Source organism: Colletotrichum scovillei (genome assembly GCF_011075155.1).
Source record: "Colletotrichum scovillei strain TJNH1 chromosome Unknown Contig00007, whole genome shotgun sequence".
Lineage (NCBI taxonomy): Eukaryota > Fungi > Ascomycota > Sordariomycetes > Glomerellales > Glomerellaceae > Colletotrichum > Colletotrichum scovillei.
The window spans coordinates 3,052,956-3,071,176 of record NW_023336265.1 but is presented as its reverse complement, the minus strand read 5'-3'; the positions used below and the strand labels follow the sequence as shown (position 1 = coordinate 3,071,176).

Genomic DNA, 18,221 nt, shown 5'->3' with positions numbered 1-18,221 from the left:
CAATGGCCGGCTCCCCGGATAACCGTTGGCTTGCTCCCCCGCAGCGCGCAAGCGGGTGAAGTGAAAGTGGAAGTGGAAAGCTGGGGTTACGATCGGCTGGAATGCCCGTCTCTCATCCAACTTTTGAACAAGAGAATTGTATACTTACATCTTTGCGGTTTTGAGTGTACACTGCCTCTTTTTCACTTTCACTTTCAATCAAGTACCTGTCGCTTTTCCTCATCTGAAATTGGAATACATTTCACAATATGCGGGCAGCTTCGACATTGCGAGCTCTGCCGAGACTCGTCCAACAACAGCGCGGCTTTGCGACGACGCACCGGCGGTTGGAGAGTTATGGCTTCATCGGCTTAGGACAAATGGTATGGCCCTCCCTCACTCAATGACATTAATCCCTCATGAAGCTAACCGTTCATTTCAGGGTTACCAAATGGCCAAGAACCTTCAGTCTAAGTTGAGTCCCAAAGATGAGATTCGCATCTTTGACATCAATAAAGACGCTGTATCCAAGCTGGCAAAGGAAATGGACCAGTCTCAGGCCGGCGGCGCAAAGGTTGCTGTTGTTGACACTGCACGAGATGCGTCAATTGAAGCTGTAAGTTGCCGTGTTTCCTTTTTCCATCTTTCAAGATAACCCATCTGTGCTCGTATGATGCATTCTTAAAACTGTTTTGCCAACTATGAGGCGGCCTACATCCGTCCACTGAGTAAAGCAACTTCCTAAGTCTTCTGATCTCGAGAATCTCATGCCATATTTCTTCAAGCTCCAACTTTTTGCTATAGACATGAATCCTAACGAGACTCACCAGGACACCGTCATCACCGTTCTCCCCGAACCATCTCACGTAAAAGCAGTCTACGCCTCCATCCTCAAAGACCTGCCCTCCCGCAAGCGCACCTTTATAGACTGCTCTACCATCGATCCCTCCTCGTCCCGCGAGGTCGCCGCCTCGGTCTCGGCCTCAACCAGCGACCAGGGCACTTTCGTCGACGCCCCAATGTCCGGCGGCGTCGTCGGTGCCACGGCCGGCACGCTCACCTTCATGCTCGGCTGTGACGCTACACACCTTCCCACCGTAGAGCCGACGCTCCTGCGTATGGGCAAGCGCGTGCTGCACTGCGGACCGCAGGGGACGGGTCTCTCGGCGAAGCTGGCGAATAATTACCTACTGGCCATTAACAACATTGCCACGGCTGAGGCGATGAACCTGGGCATGAAGTGGGGGTTGGACCCCAAGGTTCTCGCGGGCGTGATCAACGTTAGTACGGGCAAGTGCTGGCCTAGCGAGGTGAATAACCCCGTCAAGGGCGTCGTCGAGGGGAGTCCCGCGGGGCGGGATTACAAGGGCGGGTTCGGGATCGGGCTGATGCGCAAGGATCTTGGGTTGGCTGTCGTTGCTGCGCGGGAGGCTGGTGCCAAGTTGGAGTTGGCGGGCAAGGCGACCGAGGTGTACGCCTCTGCTGAGGCCGAGGAACAGTGTAAAGGGCGGGACTTTTCCGTCGTTTATCGGTACTTGGGAGGCAAGGAGTGAAAAACAGTCATCCGTCAAGCTAGGATGTTAGATTTCTAGGGTCTTTGGGAAAATTACCCTTACCAGAACAATGAAAGCATTCATCGATAGATGTCAGACCACCCCGCAGTTGAAGGTCCTGGGATTAGCCGTTTGTTCTTTCTGGTACCTGCCAGTGCCTTTGTTTCTGTCCTCCACCACTTCTCCCTGACTTCGGCCTCTTTCTCCCCAAGATGGTCCACGCATAAGTCGCATCGAATTACCTTTGGCTTCGGACGGCGGTGCTGTGGCTCGATGAGGGTGTATCCCAACGCTGTCTTCAAGACTTCAAGCTCGAGTCCCGAATGATTGAGTGCCGGATCGGAAGCGGACGGTTCAGGGACCGTGTCGTAGAGGACGCCGCAGTGTTGGCGGTTCTCGCCGTTCAGGGTGGCAGCGGAACATCGATCGAGGACTCGGCGACGTGGTTTTCCTAGACGGGTGTTGCAGATGCCGCACATGTAGTGGACTACGTCTGCGATGCACATCGTGAGTAAAGTTGTGATGGGAGTTACTTACAAAGACTACTTTCCTATCTCATACGATATGTCTGGCTGGTGGAGGGTATTCTAGATGAGGTTGTCAACAGTTTTCCGTGGAGAATCTAAGGGAAAATATCTAGCTTATTTGTAGAAGCCAGGTCACTGTCCAGGTATGACCTGTGGATATTGTAGAGGGGACTTTATAAATATTGAACAAACGTTGGTTGTTAAATAATAAACAATCAATTCTTTGTCGATTCACTGGTAGCAGACATTGTAAAACTTGGTATGTCGACATAAGTAATACTCGACAAAGCTCACAGAAAGACCGAAGTTGAAGTTCACTGAATATTGTGTCAAATTCTTTGACAAAGTACAAATCCACAGTCTACAAGGTTTCGAGAAAAGAGATAGCGCCTTTGCGCCGATTCCCAACTGAGCTGACTATTTGTCGAGAACAGTGTTTCCATGATCCCTTCTTCATCCGTCTAATACCATCTTCTTTATTCTAACATACTTCTTTCGACTCTTCATGCGGACTCGCGCCCAGACTCGATCTTGGTGTTTTCGGGTGTTGATGTCGTCGTCGCCTCCGACTTCTCTCCGACAGTGGCCTTGCGAGCGTTCGCCATTTGCGGGAAGAATAGGCCCGGGTGGAAGGCTGTAAGCATCGTGACGCAGATCAAGACTAGGCCGCCGTCGAGGATCATGAAGGAAACCTCGTCCTGCATAATGTGGTTGCCCCATCCACCGGCCATCTCAGCAACACTGTAACAAGATCAGTCACCCCTCTTCTTTTACTCTTTTTGCGGTATACCAGCCCAACTTACCGGTAGATGCAACGAATCATCACACAAGCGTACGCCACCGTAACAGCGTAGATGAAGGACCTGAACCTCTTGGCATGGTACAGCGAGACATCGCCGGCGCTGGTATCGGCCCCGTGCGCCCACTTCCTCACGCGGATCCAGTAGTCCGCACCAGTGATCCCAAACAGCATCAACACGACGACCTGCAGCACGATACCCGCAATGATGGCCTGGTTCCCCCCGTCTAGCAGCTTCTTATTCGTCTGGCCCGCCGCAGCAGCCAAGCCGCCGCCGATAGCCTGGATGATGAGGCAGGTGAGGTCGGCGGGGAGGAAGATGAGCGGGTACAGACGAGGGCGGACGCGCGAGAGGGATGGGTTGAGGTTGGCGGAGACGTGCTTTAGGGTCAGATAGATTCCGGCGCAGATGAAGGTCGGGCCGAGGATGATGGTGCAGATTTGCATCTGGAAAGCGTCCTTGTTCCAGGGGTTCTCGTGGAGGAGGGTGCGGCCGACGTAGCCTGGAGTCATGTTAGTCGTTAGAAAGGGGGATTATTGATGATGTTTACGGGTCTAGGGGCACGGAAGCATGGTTCATCCAGTTGTAAGTTGGGATGATGGGTTCGTGTTTGAGGAAAGGCGAGGCAGGGAGGAAACTCCATACCAACTGTCTCGAGGACACAGCCGCCCGTCACAAGAGCCATGAACGTCCATGTGCGCTTCCATGTTCCAATGGTTGCTGACACGAGCACGATCAAACCAAAAGCGACGGCGAAGAAGATATTGGCGCCGAAGTTGGGGTAGTAGGACAAGACTGTCATCTCGACGGGGCAAAGCTGTGAGACTTCGGTACACTCGCGGAAAGGCCGCCGTGTCGTGGTGTCGTTGGCCGACATGATGACGGTCGATTTGGATGTGCTGTTGAGTAAAGTCGTCCGGCTTCGTTGAGGCTCGGGATGTATAGGAATCTTCCTAAGGTGCCCGAAATCACAAAAGCGATCGATCGCGAGTTTGAGTGGATGGTATAGTGTTCGAGCCCTCGTTTCTTTCCTCTCTCTTGGTATCTATTATTGTTGCCACGAGCCTGAAGAGGCAATAGTTTTGTCGAGGATGGGTTAGAAGAAAAGAAAAACTTGGACTGAGCCAAGATGCAGATGTCGAATAGAAATGACAGTAAGGAACGCGGACGAGGTTTGTCATCTACATATATGGATGCGAAACATTCGGGCTTTAGTTACAACATGGACAGCAGCCTTTGCCTCTTTAGTATCTGCGTCCTGACAGGCAGAAAGACCACCATCTCAGGGTCCAGAGATCCATGACAGCCCTCCCCTCGGTCATCTCTGCCATATGACTGGTCAGCGTATAGGTTAGTAACACGAAAACCGAGCAAAACGAGAGAAACGAGATGGCATCTTCTGCGAAAAGAGCGACAAGGGTTAGCAGCAAACGGTGACGCTAAGGACAGAGCCAAGATCTTCGTCGTCTACCCGAGGACCCGCTCGCCCGCTCGAAATGGAAACCACTGCGCCTGCCGCTTACGGACTTTGTGTGTGTGTGTGATGGGCGGCCATTGGATGATGGTTGTCTCTCTGTTGGGCCCTCGGACGTTCTGTGACATGTTGGATCTGTCTGTAATCATATTGAATGCGACAGTAAGATCTTATCAGGATTTCAGACTTCACAAGTAGGAATTGACAAGGTGACTCGAGATCAAGTTGCGGATCCCCAGTGCAGCCAACACCCTTTGTCTCGAACACTAGATTCAAGAGACAACGGACAGAGTCAAGAGGAGAGACAGTTGAGGCAACAAACGGGGGAGACTCCGAGAGACGGTACAGAGAGACCAACGCCCGAATCTTAGCATCATTCTAGCGCCTTGGCTCGGGTCCGCACCGAATCCACCCATCGGGGTGTTTCCTATCCGAATAACACGGGGTAAGCGATGCTGATAGACAGCCACCCGAACACCTAACCGAGATATCGACAGGGATCACTCGACCTTCTCCCGAGTCCCGCTAGAAACACCGGCGGGTTAGAGGCCCAGGGAGGATCCGAAAGGTGATGGTTCGGGTCTCTCGGTTCGCTTGGATGATATGCCTGCCGCCCGCGTGGTAACCATCAAGACTAATGTAAATGTATTCGTGTGTGCAACTGCGACCCAGTGACCGTAGTACTGGACCCAGACAGTCGGGGCAACCAATCTCTCCGAAGCGTAGGAGGAATGCTGTCATGCCAGTCAAGAAAGCCACCCGTTGCCCATTCCGCTAATCTGTCGCCGAGTTCTGCCCCATAAGACTGATTGCTCTGGGATGCAACACCTTCAAATTAGTAGTCTTCTATCTTCTCTGCAGACCGATTCATGAATTTAGCCCAGCCTACCGCGAAACTACGCGTTTGGTGACTGTCACGATAGAAACTTTGGGCCCAAGTGCCAGAATGTGTGTTATTTAATTATATGCTTCAGGTCGACGAGAGCAGCTTCTGGCTACCGGGTCACAAGCGACGACGGGCATGTCATTCGCTGTCGTCGTCGCTGCTCTCGTCCTCTTCGTCTTCCTCCTCTTCTTCGTCATCATCCTCGTCCTCTTCATCCTCATCGTCTGTTTCTTCTTCCTCCTCTTCTTCGTCGTCCTCATCATCCTCTTCCTCCTCCATGTGGAAGGCTGCCTGTTGCTCTTCTTTCTCTTCCTCGGCGAGCCAGTCATCGAGCGTCTTGACACCAACCCCGCTTGCAGCACCAGCACCCACAACGGCACCGAGACCGTTGGTCCTCGTTGGCGCCGCTCTGACTGCGCTGTCGAGCATTTGACTTGCCGGCACGTTTTTATCCTCACCGTAGCTCGATGTTGCTTCTGTCTCTCGTAATCTCCTGTCGGGTTCCGAGCCCTCCGCAACCCATTCGGGGAGAGCATCGTAACCACGTAACCCGTGAATGCCACCTCCACCGGCCAACACAAGCGTTGACGAGCCGAGCATAAAGCCCTTGCGTGTCTCTGATGGGCTGGGAGCCTGGGGCGCGGGCTTCGGTGCCAACAACATCAACGTGGCTAGTTGGGGCACGGAAAGGAGGGCTCGGTACATCCGGGCTCGGTCGCGGAGGTCGTACGATGTGTCGTAGCGGACCAGTAATAGCGCATAATCCCAGAGTTTCGCCACGGGGTGGTCGTCCTGGACTGGTACGGGCGCATCGTCTTCGCCCTTGTTCTCGTTTTGTCGGTTTATGTGATGTAGGTAGACCTTGGCAGCGAGAAGGAGGATCTGTCCCTTGGCTACCTCTGCCTCACTCGCGAAATCCTTGAGAAGAATCCGCATCACATCTGCGGCAATATTGTCCTCGCCTTCGAGGCCTGAGAACTCGCCCACAAGCCAAATGATGGTTGCCCTTGCTTGAGGGTCTGTTGCCGAGTCCAGGTTCTTCGCCAAACGAACAACTGTGCCTACATGCCCCTGGGGATCTTGCTGGATCAGGTGCCGAATCACCGTCAAAGATTCCGCTGCCAAAGTTCCATCAAGACTCGTGATCTGTCCGAGTAGTAAACGAAGACACCTGGGAGCCGCAGACGAGTCCGTCTGGGCGCACCGTCCAATAGCGCGCACTGCTTCTCTTACCAGCGCTTTGTTCGTTGAGCCGGAAAAGTGCTCGAGTTCGTTCAGAATGAGGCTTTTGATGTGTGGCGGTGCGTGAGGGAAGATGAGTGTCAGAATTTCCAGTTTCAGCTCCCATACTTGCGCAGGGTCCGTAGCCCTGACAAGGAAGTGGCTGGCGTATTTGACAAAGTCGGTTGGCCTCGTCAGGCACACCGAGACGATGTTGTAGAGGGCGACTTGCTGGATGTCTTGTGGTCCCCTGAGGAGCGCAACGAGTGGGCCAATCGCTGTCTTGACGTACTCCGGCGTGCCAATATCGACGTAACATCTCGTAACCGCGATGACCACAGCTGAATTGCGACTCTGTAGCAGCGGTTTGATGCCGTTGAGGAGCAAAGCGAGATCTGGGTCCACGACGGCAACCTCATGCTCCTCGCCTCCAGTCTGCGATGTTTCTCCGTAAAAGTCGCCCAAGTTGGCAGCCTTTTCCTGACTCTTAACGCTGCGTGTTCGCCTGGGGAAGCATTTCCTTGCGTAATATGTCATCATTCTCAGCGTCGCCAGCTGACTCCACTCGTCCATGTCTACGACCTTTTTGACCAACGCCCGGTACTGGGGATGTATGAGGTCGATTCGGTCGGGACATATCTCGAGAAAGGCCGAAACTGCCGCACCAGCGACAAAGTACTGCTTGTCGCCAAGGAGAGCAGTTAGGTATTCGAGGAGTTGCGGCAACTGTGTGGGATCGAGGCGGTAGCATTTGGGGATGGAGAGGGCGGCAGCTCGGCGCACATAGGGACTCATATCTGCCACACCCTTCTTGATTGCGAGAGATACAATCTGACTGATGACTGGGACTCGGATGCCAGACATTGTCTTGAGAGCAAGGGCGCGGACTTGGGGGTTCGTATCGGAGAGGGATTTCTGAATGGTGTTGATGGAAAGCAGAGCCAGATCGGGTTCTTGTTCGGCATGATGAATGAGGTAGATGTAGACAAGCTTCTTGATTTCGATGTTCGGGGAGGCGACATTCTTGACAATGGAGGAGAAGAAGGGTAACGTCTTTTGGCCGCGGTACATCATCTATGCAGAACAGGTCGATTAGCCAAGGCAGGGAGGGGAAGGCTGGCTGGGAAGAGCGCGATGCCTACCGAGAGGACGCGGCGCAGGCCGTCGAGCACCTCGCGCTCATTTCGACTGTCCAGTAGCTTCTTGATCTGTGTACGGTCGAGAGGGCGGCCGGTGCTGCGGGAGCTGCGCGTGGCTGAGGCGGCATCGAGAGTGAGCTCTCGGGCTGAGACGAGGTAAACGTTAGCGAGGAGACATGACGACAGGAGCAAGAAGCGCACCGCTCTCGAGCAGACTGGATATCCGCGCAATGGACTCCATGGCGGGCGACAGTGCTGTCGGGCCTGAAGAAGTCGGGCGGGTGTTTGTCTTTGAAGCCTTGGAGATGTCGGGTCGTTGTGGCAAGGAGAGAAATGACGTCTCATCGGGTGCTCGAGAGGCTGACTGAGCTAGGTGGCCGTCGAGGGGCAGAGGCCGGGGCGGTTGAGGTACCTTTAGGCTTTAGCTGCTGTATCCGCAGAGGGCGGGGGCTCGATAGGTAAGGTAGCTCCACCACGGCGGACGATTCCAGCCCCACACCGATCCCCTGCTCACTCACTTCCACTCAAGGTTGGAAACTTGTCTTGGTCTCTGGTGAGAATCTGGCGATTGATTGACAATTTAGATCATATTCTCAAATTTAATTCCGATCCTCAATAGGCTTGGAGGAAATACATCCAGGGGGTTTTGGAACGTCTAGTAGCATAGTAAGTTTAGGGTGTCTTTCTGGAGAGCGGGAAACATGACACTTTGGTTATTGAGTTCCTAAAGAAATTTAATCCAAGCCTCTTAGACTCTTTCCCTTACTCATAAGTTTGCAACTTCAAGAAGAGGTATCGATAGACGCGGGTAGAGGGGCCCGAGGGAGATCTAATGAGCTTATATAGGAAGCAAGATTATCGAACTACTCTCGATTGCAAAGTATCTTGACTAGTAATTTCTAATACTTATATTCAAGTATTTTATTGACCTACTAGTGAATGATGAAATTGGAACTGAAGATAAGTTCTATTTCTATACGTAGTCTCCTCAGCCCCATTGCGCGCCGTCGGCCATTTGACCCAACTTCTCGTCAAGTATGCCCAAGCCTGGTTCTGAACCTGACAGTGTAAATATGTCTCCAAGAGATAAATATGATGCTGTTCGCTGACAATTTTAACTCTCAGACTGTGATCAGTTCATGAAATCCAAGCTCAAAGTGTTTACTAGGATCCTTGAGATGAAGACTAAGGGTGGCCTAGGTTCATGGGATGTGCCCGTCTGTAGCCCATGTGATGAGATGACCAAGAGCATTCAACGGAAGCAAGCATTACGAGACGCCAGTACTCTAGAGTGTCAACAAGAAGGACTGAAGGCCCAAATTATTTGATGAAAGAAATGGTGATATGCTGCTGTCACTGTTACGACCGCTTGAAGCAGCAGTCGTAGATCGAGTCTCTCACAGAAAAGTGGCTGAAGTGGGTCCCTCTACCTGGCGCACTGATTGGCTTCAATCATACTCTTCCTTCATCCCCCTCCTACATCGTCAAGGACTGATCTAATGAGAGAAAACCCCCGAACCGTAAGAAAAAAAATACTCTCGAGGGTCTAAGAGTGTCACTTAGCAAAGAAAAAAACAGATTATTCTCAGAATATTTACCAATGAACCCGACAGTGCTCTCGCCTGCCTCACCAGCAGAGCTGCTTCATTACATCGTCACATTCCAGCCTTACCCAACGACACTCCTCATTTGCTATCAACGACAGGACTTCATCTCAGCTCTCGTCTCTGACAGCCGCAAAAATATTTCCCAACAGAACCATGAGCAGCCCGAAGGCCTGCCTCCGCTACCTCTCCTCTCAGCAACACTCCTCCAGACCGCAATTGCCCGTCACATCCGCATCCTCTTCATCCCCAGCGTGACACATCTACGCGCCTTCCTGTCCGCCTTTGACACTTCAGACTCCTTGACACCACCTCCACCAAATATCCCATCGTCAGATTCGAAGAGTCGCCCGCCTTTGCTCCTGGTGTACGGGTTTCTCGATCTCCACCGCGATAGCAGCGAGTGGAGCGCGCAAGGCCTCAGTAGCTCGGCCGCGGTGCTCATCGAGGCAGCCCGCCGGGCCGACACCAAACTCAAACCCGTCATCGTTGAGCCTAGAGGCGCAGGAGGGCATCAAGACTTTACGTCACTGCTGCGGGATGATGCGCCGGTCTTGAGCGGGAGTTCAAGGAGGAGCGAGGGCGTCTGGATGGGGAGAACCGTCGAGGTGAGACGAGTATTGGGCCGTTGGTTTCGTTTCCAGACTGGTCGTTGGGATCTTTAGTACTTGGCTTGCACAGAACCTGGATCGAGGCAACGATATGGGTCGAAAGAGATCGAAAGCTTCATTGTATCGATACGTTGGGCATGACCGTGTAACACCCAGGTCTTTACCCCCCTCCAACATCTACAGAATCCAACCCTGCCTCGAACGCCAAACCCATGGTATCCTTATAACTCATTTCATCGTGGCAAAGTGACAGATAACCGACCCAAAACAATGATAATCTAAAGAGCCTGCTCCATCTCGGTAATGTATAGCTTGATGTGAGAGTCCATCTTGAGGAACTCATCGTAGGCACTGTGAATCTCGTTTTCGATGTTCTCCTTAAGGTCCAACATCTGATTTTCTTTTTGTCAGCAACCAGTCCCATATCGGAAGTTCAGGGGTAAATGTACCTTTTTCTCGGTTTGCTCAATGCGAACACGGCGCCTCTCGATATCCTTGCCCTTGTCCGTCCTCTCCTCGGTGAGCTTACGGTGAACAGCACGAAGCTCCTCCATCTTCTCCTTGGCGTCCTGGGCCTTGGCGGAACTCTGCTCGCGCAGCTTCTCGGTACGCTTGTTCCACTTGAGCAATTGCCGCTGCAGCAATGCCTCCGTACGCTCGACTTCTCGCACGTTGTTACCGCGCTCCGATAGTGCATCGCGTTGCTTGACGTTCTTCAGGTTCTCGTCCTCCTCCTTGGCCAACTCGGTGCCAATTTCGTCCAACACCTTGATGCATGATGCTACGTCCGTAGAGACCACCGAGAAGGAATCGGCCGATGTCTGGAGGGCGCGCGAGCGGCGATCGAGGGCCTCGATGTGCGACTTTTCGCTGTTGAGCGCGTTGCTTAGCTCCGTCAGGGTCGCCTGCAGCGCCGAAGGACTCTGCATGACGTAGGGCCGAAGCTTCGCGCTCTCTTGTTTAGCGGTAAGCTTTTGTGCTGTCCTCTCCTCCAGAGCCGTCGTGAGCTCCGTCTTCTTGACCTTTGCGTCTTCAAGACGAGCGGCCACGCGCTCCTGGTTACGCCGCAGCTCCAGCAGTCGCTGCTTGAGTTCCTCGTTGCGGGTCGTCTTCTCGCGCACCTGTGCCTCCATTGCCTTGCGGTTGCGCTTCATGTCGACGAGACGCGACTCCATGTCCTGATTCTCCGAGTACAGGCTCTCTATGCGGGATTTCGTCGTTTCGGCCTTGTTGAAGTGCTCGTCAATGACGCTTGTCTGAGATTCGCGGAAGCGCACAAAGTTGATCAGGTAACTAAAGATTTTGACAAGGCGGTCGTGCGTGGGCTTGTAAAGGTCGTTGAAGCTGAAGTCCTGAATGCCGCACTCTGCTAGAAGACCTCGCAGAGAAACGTAGAAGCCCATCAAGTTGCGGGTGTCGGGGGGCACGATGTCGGAGTATTCGCCGCAGATGTCCTCGGCAGCAGCACGCATGGCAGGCTCGACGGTCTCGCGGGTCGCATTGAGGAGCAATTCGGCAAACCATTCGAAAATCATCTGCACCTGCAATGGGTTCGGCTTTTGGAGGTCGGCAACGTTGAAGGGGATTCCGATGTCTGTTATGCAGCCGACAATCTCCTTGTCCGGCAGGCGCATGAACGCGTCGGCTTCATCTTCTTTCTTGCGGGTATTGCGCGACTGTGTCTGTGTCGCGGGAATGATGCTCATCCGCGGATTGTACGACATATTGATGATTGATCTGGGCTCCTTGGAGCGGTGAGATATACTGGCTGGTCGGGCTTGGATGCAATGCGACAAGACGAAGGTCAATTCGACTCCGTAGGCGTGTGTGTAGATATTGGGCGTGGTGTTGTCGCGGTTTGGCATCAAAAGATTGCCGTAAACAGCTTATCGGCCTTGTTGCTCCGACAACCCGCCTCTTATCGATAACGATCTAGGGGGCTAAAGTGCCTTGCCTTACGTAAGAAGATAGTCACATGACCAGAGGCCACGTGCTTTCTGTCCTTTATTGCCGGTGTACCTAAGGTGAGGTAGCCTGTGCTCTTCTGCGGCGCTCATGTCTGCCACTGACTTCATCCCCGTGCCAGCCACCTCACATCATCAACATTGGTACATCAGGCGCAAGTGTTACATGGGCGAAGAAGAGAGAAACGCCGTGGAAAGTGTACCCTTTTACTCGTCGCATCGATGCGTATTGGTGCTGTGTATCCGTACAGTGCATACCTATAGGTAAGGTACCTTAAGGTACGAGATATCTAGTGCTTGTAGGCAGGTGCAAAGGGAGGGGACTTTCTTTTGCCAGCGTACCTAGGTACTCCGTACCTTCCACAGGCCACCCACAGGCCACCTTAGATTGGGCGTGGCTGGTGCTTTCCATTAGCGTGGCCTTGGGTTCATGCCTTCCTCAGTGGCATCCAGAAACCCAACGCGACCTTCCAGAGTTTGAACACTTCCACTTTGCCGACTCGCCAACGTCGCAGAACAATTTCAACACTTCTCACTTCTCGGAGCTCCAGGAAACCTTGTCACAAAGCTTCGCATGCCGCATTGCTCGGCACTGACTCGAGAAACACTGGTACCTTATGCCTAATGGCAACTTCGAAGCAACCTCATCAATCCGGGACTTGGGCGCACACCAGTCTCGTCCTGTGCCTCAAACTCAATTCAAGACACCAGGTTATACGGAGTACAGTCATATTCGAAAGAGATACCATCGGGAATCCACTGCGGTGGTGAATCTCTCATGCCATGGCCTACACGGCGCCTACAAAGTACTACTGCTGGACCATTACGTACCAAAATGAGAGATTCGGAGAGAGTACCAAATCGGATTTTTGGATATGGACCAAGTGGTTCAAGAGGCGAGCCTAGAACCATCCTCATCCCCTGCGCTTCCAAGCAGATGACCTCGCCTGCGTTCTCAGAGACAGAGAGGCCAATCGAACCAGGCCAGAAAGGTGCTAATCCCTAACCACAAAGTGCAGAGATGAGCAGATGAACACACCCTCACAGTTCGCGCCAGCCGAGATCTGCGCTAAACCCCAGCCAGTTTCCGTCCTCCTCCCACATGGCGTCCAGGTATCTCTGGGTTTCTTCTCTCCGATGACTTTGGCCTGACAAAACTACGGACACTGACCTTCATTTCCGCATCGCCAAATGGATTCTACCCGTAATACTCTATGGACCAAAAGGGAGCCGTCTCATTTCGCAATGAGCCCTGTTGCCGTCTACCCATCGACATCGTTTCTGAAACGCCCCTCGCCATGGGCTATCATTGGCTGGAAACAACAGACTCCCATTGACAGAGGCTCCGAGCGTGAAACAGTTTGGATTTACTTTTCGGGAAGTCCCAGTCTAGCGTCACCGCCAGGCGCCAGGGGGGGATGTCATCAGATGAAAAGGGTTTTATTTTCACCAACCGTTATTGGTGCAAATCTTCCCTGACTGGCCAGCTATGCGAGCACTCAAATTTCCATCGCCAGATAGGAAGATTGCTGCCAAAATCCTCTCTAACGTGGGCATCTGCGAGCTGTGAGTAGTTCCTAATGCTCTGGATCAAGCCTACCTGCATGAACTGCAACCAGTTAATGGTCATATTAGCGAGCGACCGTAATCACTGAACAATGGTGATTCATTCGTCAAGGTCAATGAGGGAGAACTAGTCTACACACCAACCCCGCCCTCGAAGCCTCGACTGGTGACATCGAAAGGATATTACGCCCTCCACAAGTCCATCGAGGCATCCAAGGGCGAGGATAAAGGTTCTTCGGCGCACGCTAGCTTATTCTATGTGCGAATGAAGGTGCACAGCATCAAGCCAGCATGACCATCATGTTATCCTGCTCGACTGATAGGAGCATTGCAGAAGCCGAAGTCGAGCAATGGCCCATGGCTAAGCCGGAAGACGGATTATCGAGACCCATCAATGACCACACTGCTGGCTTTACATTGCTGTGCCTGCACTTGCATTATCCAGGGGGAAGCTTGCACTACGTGTCGAGTCTGACAGGTGCGAAAGAAACGATGCTGCGGACACCTGCAGCACGCCAGACCATTAAGAAGAAATGAGGCCGTATCAACCTATGTTTGGTCATCTTCCACGCAACCGCCTGAAGGGTACTCGACCACTGCTTCGAAGTAGCAGGCTATCTGCACAGCATGATGCGCCCCTGAGAACTATGGATGATGAAGCGAGCTCACGAAGCATACGGATACAGCACCGACGGATACATGGAAATTGGAAATCAAGCCCGGGTGGAAGCTGACGGATGACGAACTCCTCCGCAGCTAATTACCCTACGCCGCTACGGCAGGCTGGCAGGTCGATAAGACCAGAACCCCGGCGCAATGACGTTGAGATGGGACGCCAATCTTAAAAGGATCGCCCCCAAGGCGGCTAAGAGTCGTCACCCCGGTCTGCCGCTGGCTCAAGTCCTCAAGCAGGAGTGGCAGGCACGCAGGCAAAGCCTTTGAAGCCACACGTACCGATGATGAAGCAGTTGCAAGTTGCGACACTTGGACTTATGCCGCACAATCTGCAGCCCGCGCGCCATTGCGACGTCCTGACTCTTGGACTCAGCAGGGCCGACGGCATATCCTGGATGGAATGTCTCCATGAAGGGCCAGCAGCGGCTCCCATGACATAATGACCGAAACCTTCAATATACAGGGCATAAGTTAGGGACACCCGCCGCCCGGAGACTGCCAAGGTGCTCATTATACAGGAACACGCACTTTCTTTGATATTTCGGGGCATCAATACTCTCCCACAGCAACTGCACTAGCCATGCGCGAACGACATGCTACAGCATGGCGGAGTGCAGGAGTTCACATGTTTGCAGTCGTGGCAGGCTACGGTTCCATGCGATGCATTGACAGCAACAAATGGCCAGAACACCGTGAAGCCAGTAAGCAGATGGATACGGCTCACGATCTCGTTAGAAGGGGGCTGGAAGGGGACCCTACAAGCTGCGAGTGTTGGTTCCAACTCCTTCCAGGCTACGTCGTGGGCGGCGAGTGCCGGGCCCCGAGGCAGTGGGCAGGCCGCAGCAAATACGGGTTGCAGCGTCTTTCGACCAGCTTCTCCAGGGCAGTTAAGGACGAATACGAGCAAGAATTGAGGGTTTTGCAATCGAGGTACCTGCAGGTTCCCATCGAGCCAAGCCTTTCTCTCGTACAAAAGAGGGCCAGACTTCATGTAACCGCTCTCAAGCGGCGTTGTGCTCGATACGGCCCCCGATGGCCTTGGCTACTCCATCGCAGAAGTATTGACGTCCCGCTCCGCAGGTAACGGTACTTTAGAGAAGAAGAACGATCCCTGCCTCAATGGCAAATGGCCCCTGTTGCCTCGCAAACAGGCACGTTCAGGTTTTCCAACAAGTACGATCCCTACAGGCCACGCATACTGTGGGATGAGAGTCAAGGACCGGCCGGCAGGGCAGAACGTTGCGCAACCGTCGAACCGAATGGCAACCCGCAACGTCCAGTCTCCTCAGTCTCTCGCCTGGGATCGAAGCTCTCGCGGGTGGCCAAAAGACACCGCAGCCGGCCCCGTAGCAACGCGGCCGACGGAGGTGACGGGGCGGGCGCTATTCTGGGAGCTGGAGCGGTCAGATGATGTGTCTGGGTGTTCCCCGTGTCCCCTCAAGTTCTCAACGGCTAAGGCCACTTTGGTCTTGGCTCATCATCTTTGTTCGCTTTGTCTACCAGGACCCCGAATACCTACACTAGGTGAAAGAATAAGCTTGTGCGCAAGGAGAAGGAATTGATAGTCGGCCGGGCTGCTAGTAAGAGTCTAGCTTTCTCGTTGCTCAGAGGCCCTTCCCAGTCGATCATCCGCCCGCAAAATGACGGCGGGACGGCCGGTAGTCATTGGCGTCAAACGTATGTCAGTATCACCGTCAACTCGCCCTAGTGGCTGGAGCAACCTTCAGGCCAACGCCCCGCGCACGCCTCGCCCTGTGCAGCTGTCTGTGAGCTGAAATGATAGCTCAGTGGACAGAAGCAAAGGGCAAGATGACGGTCATGTAATAGGATATGCTAGAAAGAGGCTAACGCCAAAGAACATTTCTCAGAATCAACGCAGCGGGCTGAGCGATATCTGGGGAAGGATGATGGCGCGAATCCTGAAAGAACGCCCTCCGACAGCGAACGGTGGGCGCGATGGCGCATAGCAACAGTGTTCGTGCAACTTTGCGAATACTTGTATGGATGCACAAACGGCACCAGTACCTACCTAGCCACATCATCTGATGAAGAGCACCGCAACGGTTCAGCAGGTTGCGGGGCGCTACCATCCTGTGGCCGATGCGGCAAAGAGTTGTGGCCAGAGGTGACGATGAACTCTGTTTGCCACCCTTCTGTTTCCCTTTCGGAATCCCACTGAGGGATGAGGGTCCGGAAACAAGGGCTTCTCCAGATTTAATCCTCTCTTAGTACACGGGTGGGCTGCCCTTGTTATTGAGCCGGCGGATTTGGGATACTCTTGGTTATTTTAGACTCCCAATATGTGGCACAGCAAGGAACAGCACCATGGGAACACTGCAAGGGCATGTCCATTGACGGCGATTCTTAATTGAGGCTGAGATAGATCCAGTCCGTCTCGATTTTCAATTCCCGGATCTATCTATCCCTTCCGAGGGGATGACTCAGGGCCTGGGCGAATCCCCTTCCAGCCCTCGTCTTTTTCACAACGTCCTGACGGCTTAAGAGGAGCGATGGGTAGGCACAAAGTGGGTGGATGGACACACGCAAAGTCAAACACTTCAACCGAGTAAGAGTCCTGTGAAATTAACACAGCCCTACTGCGTCACTGCAGAGCAAACAGGCTGTGGTTCTCAGACCTGAAGCCTGCGTACTTGTGGACGACGCTGCCATCCATCACTCAGCTCCGGGAGCGCTACTCGGCAGCGTTCCAATACAGACGACTTGCAGCCGCCAACAACGCATCTGCTGTTTTGACTTATTGCAGAAGTAAACGGAACCTAGATGTTCGTACGGAGCATTGGTACATGTCGCTGCAAGATCTGAGCAACCGCGGAATACGGGACTCAGACGGGTCTGCGGTGCGGATACGAAGCGATACCGAAGAGGTGCGGCGGGTACGTTGACTGAACCGCTCCCACATCCCTTCTTTTTACCTTTTTTCTTCTCCTTTTAAACTTGCACATACGGGCTTCTCGCGGTACATCGCGCTGGGCACAGCGGCAGCCAGGGGGACGGGCCCCATGAGCCCACCGTTGGAGGTTGAACGAGCAGAAACTTTAACACATATGGATACCTACCTTGCTGTACTACTGCATCGAGAGGCATGCTGGAACCGTTACGGCTATGATCTATCGATAACTAAAGGTGGCCAGCCACTCGACACTACGGACAAGCACGATTCCAGTCATCTTCAGGCTGTCAAGCCACCGAAAACCACAGAATAAGACAACGGCATATGAGACAAGCCCGGGGGAGACCAGAAAGGCCTCCAGACGGTGAGACATTGGGACACCAGGGGCTGGATGTCAAGACCCGCGAGTCGTCCATAGAGATCCCAGTAGTGAGAAACAGGCAAAGCCGGACCTGTTGCCGCTCGCAGTCAGTCAGGCCAGGAACCAGCGCCACGGCAGACTCGCGCTGCATCGCATCGCATCGCATCGCATCACTGGTTGGATTCGTTGAGGGCTGCTTTCTTGAATCTTGCGTCCTGCTCTGGCTGGACCCCTCTACGAGTCCACGCGCTCTCTCTCTCTCTCTCACACATCTCTCACTCCTTCTTGATCTTCTCAGTCCAGACCGGAACAAGACCAGGGCAAGCCGCAAACCAGGGCAGCACTTGGAGCCGAGCAGCAGGTGGTGTGCTGGAAAGCTGGTTGGGTCCACTCCGTTGATGCCGAAGCAGAAAAAACTCGCGACGATCAGGCCCAGTCCCTGATTCCATCGACGACATTGACATTCCCCCTGCCGGCAGGAGACTTCGCTGGCGGCTGGCTGCCATCTATCCCTCGTTCACACAGGCACACAGGCACAGCACTGGTTCCCGGAAAACCACGCGAAGCACACGTCAACCTTCTCCTGTGGTTCCTCTCCTCCAGTCTTTATCTTCGTACCAGACTGTCATTGGTTATGAGGACTTCGAGATCCATCTCTGTACAGATCCAGTCCCATCAGTCTCGACAACTCAATGGAACTCAACTCGACCTGAAAGAACGGAAGAGACGCATGGCACGTTGTCCCTGGGACCCATACTGCGTATGCATCAACCAATTGACCAGTTGCCAGTCCATCAAAAAGCTAGGGGAAGCAGGAAGAAACACAAAACGCAACGCACCCTCCAACCCTTGGGCACACACCACACCTTGTCCAGAGAGTCCTGGTCAACTCACACCCCTTCCCCCCCTCCCTCTTCTCACCCCTTCACCCTTGAGTCCTTGACCGACCC

The 18,221-nt window shown here is 53.5% G+C and overlaps 6 protein-coding genes across 6 annotated transcripts; 2 read left to right on the top strand and 4 right to left on the bottom strand.

Annotated features, from left to right (window-relative positions):
* Window positions 1-135: 135 nt before the first annotated feature.
* Window positions 136-1,635, top strand: HER10_EVM0008223 (3-hydroxyisobutyrate dehydrogenase). The gene is made up of 3 exons (XM_035477754.1): window positions 136-362; window positions 422-595; window positions 810-1,635. The coding sequence occupies exons 1-3, from the start codon at window positions 249-251 to the stop codon at window positions 1,530-1,532; spliced, it is 1,011 nt and encodes a 336-aa protein (XP_035331650.1). The 5' UTR covers window positions 136-248; the 3' UTR covers window positions 1,533-1,635.
* Window positions 1,613-2,038, bottom strand: HER10_EVM0004018 (uncharacterized protein; the record flags this gene model as incomplete). Its single annotated transcript, XM_035473678.1, has 1 exon — window positions 1,613-2,038. One exon carries the CDS (start codon window positions 2,036-2,038, stop codon window positions 1,613-1,615), a length of 426 nt encoding a protein of 141 aa, XP_035331387.1.
* Window positions 2,039-2,562: 524 nt separating this feature from the next.
* Window positions 2,563-3,736, bottom strand: HER10_EVM0001325 (RTA1 like protein; the record flags this gene model as incomplete). The annotated part of the gene is made up of 3 exons (XM_035471079.1): window positions 2,563-2,800; window positions 2,863-3,361; window positions 3,505-3,736. 3 exons carry the CDS (start codon window positions 3,734-3,736, stop codon window positions 2,563-2,565), a joined length of 969 nt encoding a protein of 322 aa, XP_035331205.1.
* Window positions 3,737-5,280: 1,544 nt separating this feature from the next.
* On the bottom strand, window positions 5,281-7,937 carry HER10_EVM0005799 (uncharacterized protein). The gene is made up of 3 exons (XM_035475403.1): window positions 7,781-7,937; window positions 7,583-7,725; window positions 5,281-7,514 (listed from the first exon to the last, which is right to left on the bottom strand). Exons 1-3 carry the CDS (start codon window positions 7,818-7,820, stop codon window positions 5,358-5,360), a joined length of 2,340 nt encoding a protein of 779 aa, XP_035331497.1. The 5' UTR covers window positions 7,821-7,937; the 3' UTR covers window positions 5,281-5,357.
* A 1,242-nt stretch (window positions 7,938-9,179) lies between these two features.
* HER10_EVM0002497 (uncharacterized protein) lies at window positions 9,180-9,848 on the top strand (the record flags this gene model as incomplete). Its single annotated transcript, XM_035472205.1, has 1 exon — window positions 9,180-9,848. The coding sequence occupies one exon, from the start codon at window positions 9,180-9,182 to the stop codon at window positions 9,846-9,848; it is 669 nt and encodes a 222-aa protein (XP_035331278.1).
* Window positions 9,849-10,072: 224 nt separating this feature from the next.
* On the bottom strand, window positions 10,073-11,518 carry HER10_EVM0010784 (Nuf2 family protein; the record flags this gene model as incomplete). The annotated part of the gene is made up of 3 exons (XM_035480233.1): window positions 10,073-10,186; window positions 10,244-10,765; window positions 10,817-11,518. 3 exons carry the CDS (start codon window positions 11,516-11,518, stop codon window positions 10,073-10,075), a joined length of 1,338 nt encoding a protein of 445 aa, XP_035331819.1.
* Between the last annotated feature and the right edge of the window lie 6,703 nt (window positions 11,519-18,221).